The following is an 11,991-nucleotide window of genomic DNA, read 5'->3' on the forward strand; positions in this document are numbered from 1 at the left end:
TTATCCACTTATTAACATTTTGACTGCATACTATAATCCTTTGATTTGGGTTTGTCATTTTAATTATGAATACCTTAAGCAAAAATCATCTGTTTTAAAGGTTAAAACAGAGGGGAAAAGAGGGAAAAGGAAATCAACCCCCAAATTCTGGCTAATTGAATGTTTCTGCTTCTTAAGAAGCAGTGCCTCTGAACTGTTATCACAGCAAGGATTGGAGGGGGCCAAATGACAGCTTAGGCTGAAACAGACATTTCACACACTGACAATGGCTAACCCCACGTAGCCTTGCAATCAAAAATAAAGGGCTCCCTTAGGCATTATTTTTTAAATGTCAAAGGGTGCATTATGCCTGGGTTCGGTTTGCCACTTTTCTGATTAGCTGGCAACAGTTGCTTGTGGCCAGAATCACACAAACACACAGTGTGCTATGACTCACCTGTAAAACATTTCAGGGAAAATTACATACTGCCTGTACAAGTATTTTTGACTTGAAACACTTGCCTTGGGATGTTTATTTACAACCTTTCAATTGCTTGCATGTTTTTGCCATAATATAGTTTGAGAAGGAAAAAGTTTTTTAAAGTTCATCTTTTAAGAGTGCAGGAATTAGAGTAAAATCCTAGGCCTTTAATAGGTCCCTGGGAAAGATACCCAATAATTTTAAATGCCGCTAAACTCACAAGTGCAGAAAAGATTTGAGCCAGATAAACAATCCGTGGGGCAAAATACTTGGAGTCCCTCAAGTGTGACTGTTCAATGATACCAACGGTGCTCCTGTGACTCGGACTGGTTTGGGATGCAGGCTGGATTTTGCTGGGTGCCAGCGACTCTCAGGGGAGAATGGAAGCCGAAGGCAGGAGATGCGTGCGACAAGGTTTTGTAGCCACCAACGCGTCCCTCTAGCCCAGCTCCCCTTTCTGAAGCAGACAAGATCCGCACGACTGACTGGGAGTCTGCAGAGTCCCTCACAGCTCTCCCCCTCACCTACAGGGCTGCACTTATGCCTAACTGGAAACCAGGTGACCCGAAAGAGGGAGGGAGAGGAGCAGAAGGGGATCCCGAATGCGGAAACGGCAAGCCAGGAGCCAGTGGCCTAGGGCAACCCAAGAAAGCCAGGATGGGAGTGAGAGGGAAAAGGCATCTGCCGACGCCTCCGCCGGTTGTCCAGTTACCGAGCCAGGGAGCAGACCCGCCTCCGACCTCCCGCAGAGCCTCGGCCAGGGTACCAATTCCCAGGGGCGGCCAGCCAGCTCCGTGCAAGCCCAGGGTGATCACCACCTACCGTCCAAGCCGGGAGCCCCACTGCGTTCCAGCCTCGGCTCCGGGGAGAGGGTGCTCAGCCCTGCCCCAGGTGTCCTTACCTGCTTCCCTAGTACCCAGCACGAGGTCCGGGACGCCAGCGATTGCCCTCCACCAGAGACCGACCCAGGCCCACGCGCGCCCAGGGTCGCTGGGCCACCCCTCCTCATCATTCCTCAGGCCATGAAGTGCCGGGGATGGCGAGCTGGGTCCTTTGTTCCCTCACCAAGTGGAAAGGCAGTTTTTTAACAAGCCAAACCGAGAAAGAAACCCCCGTCGCGATATCCCCGGCAGGGCGCACCCAGGATATCTGGTTATCTAAGCGCATGTGTATCCCAGCTGCAAAAATAAATCAATAGTATTTGAAACTGCGGAGCCCCCGGGAAAGGAGGCGGAACATGGCCACTCATTTCACCCTCGGGAGCCGCGCTCTGCGCTCGCAGCCCCGGTTCCCCTGCATCCCCGAGTCCCGAAATGGGTTAGAGAAGCAGCGAGGGAAGGGGTGGGGGCCCGGCCGCGTCACCACCCACCTGCGGCCACCACCGTGCAGCCCCAGAGCAGCAGCAGCCGCGCGCAGGTCCCCATGGCCGGGAGGAGCCGGGAGCAGCCGAGCCGGCGGGTGCGGGAGGGAGCCGAGACCTCTGGGCTGCGGGATGAAGCGCCGCCGTCCTCGGGAGGGACCCGGGCTCTGGTTTCTTCCTCCTCCCAGGGCGCCGGGCTCGGTCAGCGGGCGCCGGCAGCAGGGAGCCGGGGGCCGGGGCCGCGCGGGGCGGTGGGGTGACCCTCGCGCACCGGCCTGGCGGGGCCCGGGCACCTGGGGGACGGCAGGAGACCCGGGACCATAGCCGGCCTGGCCGAGCTGCCCCTCGGAGCGGCCCTGCGGGCTGGTCCGCCGCTAGCTCGGGGCTCGGCGACCACAGCTGCCGCTGAACTTTGCGAGACCTTTCACTTCCCGGCCGCCGCCGCCGCCGCCGCCTCCTGGGCGTCCTCCTCCGTTTTTCCCACCTCCTCTGGCCGCCCCGGCTCCGTCCCGTCCTTCTCCACGGGCAGTTCCATGCGATGCATTTTTATTGCACCGACGCCGCGGCGCTCCGGTGCCAGCCCTCCTCCCCTCGCACCTCCACCCCTTCCTCCCGCCCGCCCCCCGCGCTTGACAGCCCGGGCGGTGCAGCCAGCGCGGCCGGATCGCCACCGCCTCCCAGGGAGGGGTCCCCCGCGCCCTGACCCGCGCCCCCGCCGCCCGCTGGTCCAGTCCTCCTTAGCCCGGCCCCCGGCTGCCTTGGCACCCCTCTCGGCGCGCGCCCTGCATCCCCCCGGCGACCCCCTTGGTGCCCTCCAGCACCCACAGGCCTCCCCTGGAAAGCAATCTCCCACCTTCTCCCGGAACATTCCTAAGAGCAGTTGACTCCCTCTTGATCAGGTCAGGGCATGCCAAGGGGCTTAAAAAACCGCGAAACAGGCTAGCTAGCGCCTACTTCCCACATCCCCCAGAGAAACAAGCCCTCCCTCTTCTTCCCGCCACCCCCTGTCAGGGAGTCCCACTACCCCGGGAAGGGACACCCCAACCCAGCCCGGGGTCACCCGCACTGAGAGCGCGACAACTGCTAAGCGGCGTTCGCTGCTTCTCTGCTGCCTTTTGAGGGGTGGGGGATGTCTCGGCTAAACAATCGCTGCCTACACAATCCGAGGGTGTGCCCACTTTGGTGTGAGAGGTGTTCTCTAACTTGAAGTGCTAAAGAAGAGGGTCACGGGGTAAGCCAGTGGGCAGTTTAAGAACACCCTTGTCCAGAGGCAGGGGCATGACAAAGAGAACTCTGGTCCTTTCAAGCGCTCTCCCTTTATAGAGTATTCTGTGCTGTGAAACAGCGAGTTAGGAACTAACTTACGGGAACAATTTAGTAGCAACCACACGCAGCAAATTGTAGATAGGATTGCTCAGGGCTGGTGCTTCTGGAAAGAGATTAAATAGTCGAGTCTGGGATTTTGGCAAGTTCTGTGAAGATATAATTCTACTTACACATCCAGGGAAATTGGCAAAATCTAAGTCGACAGCACTTTGTATTGCAGTGTTCATTTTGTTCCTTTGAATATTTTCCATAAAATTAACTATGTTCCAGATACCATTCAGTTGTAGTGTCTGTTACAGATGAGGATAATTCAGAGCTTTGGGATACATGGAGATATTATTCACAATGACCCAGCCAGGAACATATAAGAAATTTCTATTTCCCAGGGGGATCTAGATTGAGGTCAGCATAATCCATTTGGGAGACATTAAAATTGTTCTTCTGGCCAACACAGGAAAGTGGCAGAAGGTGTCATGCAGCATCACCTGCTTTAGAAAACAAACCCTTTGCTGGGCGCAGTGGCTCACGCCTGTAATCCCAGCACTTTGGGAGGTTGAGGCGGGCAGATCACGAGGTCAGGGGTTCGAGACCAGCCTGGCCAACATGGAGAAACCTGGTCTCTACTAAAAATACAAAAAAATAGCTGGGCGTGGTGGCGCATGCCTGTAATCCCAGCTACTCGGGAGGCTGAGGCAGGAGAATCACTTGAACCCAGGAGGCAGAGGTTGCCCATTGCACTCCAGCCTGTGCAACAAGAGCAAAAGTCCGTCTCAAAAAAATAAAAATGAAAGAAAACAAACCCTTTGAGTTTTCAAATACTGGCAATGTTGAGGCTTTCTTCATATCTCCTAATGGGGTCATTGAAACACCTCTTCAATTAATCTTTTTACCAAATAAATGATAGGAAATTATAACAGCCAAAAGTTCTTAGCATAAATATTAACTTAATGGCAAAGCAAATTAAACAAAGGGGGAGGGATGCACATTTATTATTAACTTCTGAGTCTAGCATATTTAGGCAGAACTAATCCTTTTCTGTTTTTTAATTAACAAATAAAATTGTATGTATTTATCATGTATAACATGAAGTTTTGGAATAGGTATACAGTGTGGAATGACAAAATCTAACCAATTAACATATGCATTTATGCATATTAACATATGCATTTAAGAACACTTTACACCCACTGTCTTAGCATTTTTCAAGAATATATTTCTAAATATATAGAACACTTCACAAATTTGTATGCCATTCTCATGCAGAGGCCATACTAATCTTCTCTGCATTGTTCCAATTTTAGCATATGTGCTGCCAAAGCAATCACAGAACTACTCTATATCTCATTACAAATTTCAAAGGCATTTACTGTCTGCACGAATCCTGCATTGATAATATATTTCCTTGATTGCTGTCTAATTTCCTTTACAAGACAGCAGGCTCTCTAACGGTAGAACGGTCTTTGGCATTCAGTTTATACAAAACATTACTATGTTTTTCTGATACTTTTCCTTATTCTTAGCCAAGAACACCTACAATAAGTGTTTATTACATGTTTTTGACTGAGTTATGTTAAAACTATTGTTATATACTAAGGGACTAAGGAGACAACCAGTGCTATCAGATGATTTCCCATATTCAAAAGGACTCTGCACATTCGACACCAATACTATCTATATGAAAAAGCTCAGGAGAGAAAGTAGTCAGCATTCTGATAAACCTTATTTGCTTATATAATCCAGTTTAGTTACAAAGTATGTTTTCATTTTGAAGAAGTTGTCCAAGAAAAGGTTACCTACATAAGAAAAATCTTGAATCAGTATATTATTGCCAATGATTTTGTTTTTGAAAACATCAGTAATGGATTCAGAATATTTTACAATATTACAGATTAGTAGGAAGTTTAGCAAACTTACAGAATTTCAATAATAAGTTCCCAGAAACCACAAAATCGATAAGTTAAATCTAGAATATTCTTCAGAACTTGGAAGGAAGTTAAAAGGCTCTTTAAAAAGTAAGATTAATGGCATAGTCAGGCGTGGTGGCATGTGCCTCTGGTCCCAGCTACTTGGGAGGCTGAGGTGGGAGGATCGCTTGAGCCTGGGAAGTGGAGGCTACAGTGAGCTGTGTTGGCATCACTGCATTCCAGCCTGGGCAACAGAGTGAGACCCTGCTTCAAAATAAATAAAATAAAATAAATGGCAAAAACTCTGTGCACCAAACACTTTACTCACAGGAGAGCTTTTCAGGACCTCACTTAAATTATTCATACATTTTCGATATCTTTGGTTATGGTATTTTTGTAGATCACAGCATATTACAGGTAACAAATTAGAATGGAGCAGGATGCTGTTAAGACAGAGGATAAGCTGAGGCAATCCGGTAATGAGGAGGATGGGAAGACTCAAAAGCAGCCCTAAGTACAAAAACAAAAACAAAACACCCACACCAGCCTGAGGCCTTCTAGGGCAGAGGCAAAGCACCGAAAGGCTATAAAGGCATCACTCTACTGTAATTTAGTAGAGTAAGTGAGGTTCCTAGTGGATAGGACGTTCAGAATCAGGAGGGACCCTTAAGACCAACTTCTCACTCCATCAAACCCCTCTCCACAAAGCATCCGTCCAAAGGTCCTTCAGTTTCTATTCTAAAAACAAAAGCCTCAAAGGCAATTCTGCTCATTTTTGGCACTGTTCTATTTAACTAGGATGTTTCTCTTCTTAAAATTCTATCTGTGTTTATAGTTTAGTCATCTGCAACCACACAGAATAAGTCCAATCTCTCTTTAAATTCAATGATTTAAAGTCAAGTTTTAATTTTAACATATAACTATGCTAACTATAAACTACAGTTAAAAACTATAATTTTTAGCATTTAACTATCCTTTTAAACATCCATATGATGGGATTCCCACACTTTTCGCCATCTTAAAAAACTCTTTTCCTATATACTCCAGCTTGTTTTACACTGTGCACCTAGAATTCAACTCCAGATTTGTCTGATTAACACAGAATAGAACTAATAGTTTCCTTAACTTAGCTCTGTGGCTTATAGTTCAGTAACCTAATGTTATGTTGGCTGGTATATTTGAAGTCAACTAAAATCCTTTTTTCATATATTGGTATCTTACAGAGTCGTCAATAAAAGGTAAAATGTATTTTGTTTAACCAGAGGGAAAGATTTCCATTAAAATACATTGCATGTAGTAAGCATTCAATAAACATGAATTTGAAGAATATATCAACAAATTTAAACTGCTAAATTTGAAAAATGGTTAAAATTTTTAAAAGAAACTTCTAGTTCTCAATGAACTAATTACCTATTTTCTGAAAAAGTGATCACTTTTACAGAAAATTTCACTCTTCAACAATACTATGTACAACTGGCATTACTATACATTTCTAAGGAAAAAACTACTCTGAAAATAGTGATATTTTTAGTATACCTAGTGTTTTTTCTCCATAGAAGTATAAACATGATCTCATTTATCTTCATAGCATCAATGTGTGGGAGGGAACAGGAATAGTTGTGCCCATTTATACAAAGAGAAAGTGAGATGAAAGATGTAAGTGCCAAACTTAGATCAAACAATAAATACACACTGAAGATAGGGCCTGGGTTTTCAGATTTAAAAAAATCGTTGCTTATCTATCAATTTTCCACAACTATAATCTTATTTCTCTTTGAACTGGAAGACTATTGAAAAAAGATAAAATGAAGAATTGTTTCCATTGAAATAATCCTAGATTTTGTTTTCTACCTGGACTATGCCCTTTGAATGCCCTTTAAAAACATCATCTTGGGAATTTCCTTAAGCTTTAACCTAAGCCTCCTGAAACTGACTTTCTTATTTCATGTACTTCCTGGCTCCAGCTGCTCATTCCTAGGAAGGGAGTGAGAGCCTTTGAAAATACATGTGCTCTCCCAGGAAGGTAACCAGTACTTTTGTTAAAAAAAAAAAAAAAAAAAAAAAAACCCCCCATGCCCCCTCATGTTGAAATTAATTATATAAGGCCAAGAACTTTTTTTAAAAAAACAAAAACAAAAACAAAAACCAAGAACAGTTCTCTTGCTATTACAGATATAGCTACCATTGACAGCATTATATTGACACATTTTAAATATTTTTCCCTCTAAATGGCTCTTAGCAAAAACTTTCTCAACTTATTGCTAGTTCTGAAATTGATGAAAAGATGCTCTGAGACAAATTACTACTTTTTTTTTTTTAATACAGCGTCTCACTCTGTCACCCAGGCTGGAGTGCAGTGGTGCCATCATGGCTCACTGCAGCCTCAACCTCCCTGGCCTCAGGTGATCCTCCTGCCTCAGCCTCCTGAATAGCTGAGATTACAGGAGTGTGCTACCACACCTGGCTTATTTTTGTATTTTTTTTTTTTTTGTAGAGATGGAGATTCACAATGTTGCCCAGGCCTTGAACCCCTAAACTCAAGGAATCTGCCCACTTTGGTCTCCCAAAGTGCTGAGATTACAGGTGTGAGCCACTGTGCCTGGCCTACATTTTTTTTTTAAAGTAAAGAAATAGATTAAAAAACTACATATTGGGTTTAATGTATACTGCTTAGGAAATGTGTGCATCAAAATCTCACAAATCACCAGTAAAGAACTTACTCATGTAACCAAATACCACCTGTTCCCCAAAAAATCCTATGGAAAGAAAGAAAGAAAGAAGGGAGGGAGGGAGGAAGAAAGAAAGAAAGGAGAAGAAGAAGAAGAAAGGAGGAGGAGGAGGAGGAGAAGAAGAAGAAAAAGACAAGGAGGAGGAAGGGGAAGGGGAAGGGAGAAGGAAGAAGGAGAAGAAGAAGGAGGAGGAGGAGGAGGAAGACGAAGAAGAAGAAAAGAAGGAGGAGGAGGAGGGGAGGGGGAAGAAGAAAAGAAACAATTAGCAAAGGTCTCAGGAGGAGGAAAGAACAGTAAACACTATGAGTTGATTCCTCTTAATTTTTATCTTTTATATAGTAGTGTAGTGGTTAAGAGCATGAACTATGGGGTCTGACTCCCCAGGTTTGAATCCTGGCACCGCAGCTTATTAGCTGTGTGACTGTGGGCAAGTTACTTAACCTCTCTATGCATTGTTTACATATCTGTCCCATGAGAATAAGAAAATGCCCAATTCATAAGATTTTGAATATTAAATGAGTTCATACTTATGAAATGCTTAGAAAAGTGCAAGACACACAAGAAGCACTTTATTTTGTTAAATATGTAAAATAGTAAACTGTAAATTCATCATGTACACACAATCTCTTTTGGCCTGCCCTGAAATTCCATCTTTAAATTATATATAGATATTCAATAGGTAGAAGCTAAGTAGTTGCCCTGGCTTAATTTTTTTAAATAATTTTTAATTTTTATGGGTACATAGTAGGTATAGATATGTATGGGGTACCTGAGATGATTTGATACAGGCATGCAATGTGTAATCATCACAACATGGAAAATGGGATATCTATCCCCTCAGGCATTTATCCTTTGTGTTACAAACAATCCAGTTATATGCTTTTCATTATTTTTGAAAGTAACATTAAATTATTATTGACTATAGTCACCCTGTTGTGCTACCAAATACTGGATCTTATTCATTTTAACTATGTTTTTTGTACCCATTAACTATCCCCACCTCCCCTCACCACCTGTCCCTCCCCACCCCTGCTAACCCTTCCCTGCCTCTGGTCACCATCTTTCTACTCTCTCTCTCCATGGGCGCAATTGTTTCCATTTTTAGACCCTAAATGAGAACATGACATCCTACCAATAAGTGAGAACTGTGGCTGGCTTATTTTACTTAGCACAATGACCTCCAGCTCCACCCACGTTGTTGGTAATGACTGAATCTCTTTATTTTTATGGCTGAATACCACTCCATTATGTGTATGTATCGCATTTTCTTCATCCACCCGCCCGTTGTTGGATGCTTAGGTTGCTTCTAAATCTTGGCCATTGTGAACAGCGCTGCGACAAATGTGTGAGCACAGACATCTTTTCGATATACCGATTTCCTTTCTTTTGGGTATATACACAGCAGTGGGATTGCTGGATTGTATGGTAGCCCTGTTTTTAGTTTTTTGAGGAACCTCCAAACCATTCCCCATAGTGGCTGTACTAATTACATTCCTACAAACAGTGTGCATCCTTTTCTCTGCATCCTCGCCAGCATTTGTTATACCCTGCCTTTTGGATAGAAGCCGTTTTAACTGGGGTGAGATGATATCTCACTGTAGTCTTGATTTGCATGTCTCTGGTGACCAATGACATTGAGCACCCTTTCATATACCTGTTTGCCATTTTGTATGTCTTCTTTTGAGAATGTCTATTCAAATCTTTTGCCCACTTTTTGATCAAATTATTAGATTTTTTTCCCTATAGAGTTGTTTGAGCTCTTTATAATTCTGCTTATTAATCCCTTGTCAGGTGGGTAGTTTGCAAATATTTTCCCCTATTCTGTTGTCCTGGCATAATTTTAAATGCAGCTTAACATCTATAAAGGCACTCCACAAAAAATGAAAGTATGAAGCAGCAAATCTTCTCTAGCTGTAAGGAGAAAGAACTTAGCATTGAATGAGCACCTATAGTTTACCAGGTACAATATTGAATACAATTCTCACAACGACTCTCTAAGGCTAGGTTGTCACACCCATGGTGAGGAAACCGAAGCTTAGAAAAGCTGAAGAACTGAACCAAAGTCCCAAAGCTGAGTACACAGACAAGCCAGAATTTGAACTTCTGTGTGTCTGATTGTAAGCACAGTATACTTTCCATTTCCTCTTTTGAGAGAGGTGGTATATACAGCAAAGCAGCTAAGAGGAAGATTCTAAACCTAGACTACCAATTTTCTTCCTTGGTAAAAACACTCAATAGGACATTTTCTATCTAAACAATCACAGTTTAATAAGGTTCATGGGTTTATCCACCACCTACCTTGCTCACTCCCAAATCTCACCCATGAGTTTCAATGGTATATATCCAATTGTCTAGGGACATCTCAAATCCAACACATCCAAAACTAAACTTATTATCTTTCTCCCTTAACATGTTACTCCTCCTGTATTCCATATCTTAGTAGAATGTCACAAAAACACAAAAAAAACCACTTTTTGTGTTTCCCTGCTGGACCAACACAAAAAGAATGTCATTTTCCAAACATCTGCGAAACACTCATGTTCAGTGAAATATACTAAGTATTCTGAGGGAAAAGAATTTGGTAGTCAACTAATTTTAATATTAGGTTAAACAGATGTAAATAAGGCTTCTTAAAATCTTTAATATGCAATGTTCAATGTCAATCTCCAAGAAATGGATACAGTATTATATTAGATATGACATTCAATTGCATGAACAGAAATCCAACTCAGTAGCTTAACCAAATTGAGGTTAATTTTCCTTATAGGACAAGAAGTCGGGAAGTAGACGGTCCAATACAAATGCAGCTGCTCAAGGAAGTCATCCAGATTTGTTTGGTTTTCTCCCTCATGGGTACAAGATGGCTGTTCTGCCTCTGGGACGTGTGTTTTTATTCCAGAAAAGAGAGAAGGATAAAAAATGCATGCCAGCTGAGCCTTAAAACACTTTCCCAGTAACCTCACCCCTCTGTTTATATCTAGTTGTCTAGAACTGGGTTACATGGCCTCTCCAGACCACAAGGAAGTCTGAAGAGCTAAGCATTTTAACTGGGCACAGTGCCACCCTTAACAAAATCAGGATTCTACTGGAAAGAAGAGAAGGTTGGATATCAAGTAGACAACTACAGGAGCAGTATATGTCATCAAAAGTTAGCCATTTCAGTGATGTGTTTGGCTCAAGCACCTATTAACGTATTTAGTGGCTTCTCATTATTGGCAGACAGAATGCATGTTGCTTGGCTTGGCACCCAAGCAATGTCCCAGTTTAATGTATAATGTATAATGTTCCAGTTCCTTGCCACCCACAGTGAACAACCTGCAGTCTCCAAGATGGACAACACTGCTTCATGCCTCTAACTTCTGTGCACCCTCTCCTCCTTTTGGCTACCTCTGGCAGGTCCTTGGAAATTCATTTCTGATAATAACTGCTGTGACATCTTTCTTTCTTGGGTTCTTGTTCTAACAGGGTTCGTTTCCCTTCTATCCTCTCATAGCACCCTCTGCATCACTTTATTGTCTTCAATTATACTTTTTTCTCATATATTGGGTGAAAGAAAACTAAGAAGCAAAGTTGTATATATGCCTTGATTATCGTTTTTGGTTTTGGTTTTGTTTACCAATGGGGTCTCACTCTATTGCCCAGGCTGGAATGCAGTGGTGCAATTTCAGCTCACTGCAACCTCAACCTCTGGGCTCAGATGATCCTCACCCCTCAGCCTTCCAAGTGGCAGGGTCTACAAGTACACACCACTACGCCCAGCTAATTTTTTTTTTTTTAAGAGATGGGGGTTTTGCCATGTTGCCCAGGCTGGTCTCGAACTCCTGGGCTCAAGCAGTCCACCTGCCTTGGCCTCCCAAAGTGCTGGTATTACAGGCATGAGTCACAGTGCCCGGCCACTTTCATTATAACAACAGGAAACATACATATGAAAAACGCTGGAAAGAAATACATTAGAGATGTATTTAATCAAAACATTAGAGATGACTGTTTCTCTGGCCTCTAAACTTTCAGCAATACCGTAGGATTGTTATAATTACATTTTTATTTTATAAAATATAACAACTTAAGGCAGGATATGATAAAGCGGTGCCTGGCAGTACCTCATGAGTGGCATATAAAGTAGGCTATTAGCACAGGTGAAACTCCGTGGGCTCAGGAAGTTAAAAGAGCCACGTGGAGGAGAGGGACTGAACCTGGGCCCTAATGATTGGG

General features: G+C 43.5%; 1 protein-coding gene and 1 non-coding gene across 4 annotated transcripts in view; both read right to left on the reverse strand.

Moving 5' to 3' along the window:
* Positions 1-2,767, reverse strand: part of NTN4 (netrin 4) — a 123,776-nt gene extending 121,009 nt beyond the window's left edge. Inside the window, exon 1 of one of the 3 annotated variants that reach the window (XM_032298481.1) lies at positions 2,674-2,767. Coding sequence is in view for 1 of the 3 variants with exons in the window: in XM_032298473.1 (XP_032154364.1) it covers positions 1,830-1,884 (55 nt within the window). In the remaining 2 variants the exon portion in view is untranslated. Of the gene's footprint in view, positions 1-1,361; positions 1,766-1,829; positions 2,391-2,673 lie in introns of those variants that run through there. The other 2 variants (XM_032298473.1, XM_032298475.1) reach the window with 2 other exon arrangements.
* Positions 2,768-4,364: 1,597 nt separating this feature from the next.
* LOC116527757 lies at positions 4,365-4,471 on the reverse strand. Its single transcript, XR_004258719.1, has one exon. It is a non-coding gene; the product is annotated as a U6 spliceosomal RNA (small nuclear RNA).
* Positions 4,472-11,991: the final 7,520 nt, after the last annotated feature.

Source organism: Sapajus apella, unplaced genomic scaffold (assembly GCF_009761245.1).
Source record: "Sapajus apella isolate SASKATOON/1434 unplaced genomic scaffold, GSC_monkey_1.0 scaffold2, whole genome shotgun sequence".
NCBI classification, from domain to species: Eukaryota; Metazoa; Chordata; class Mammalia; order Primates; family Cebidae; genus Sapajus; species Sapajus apella.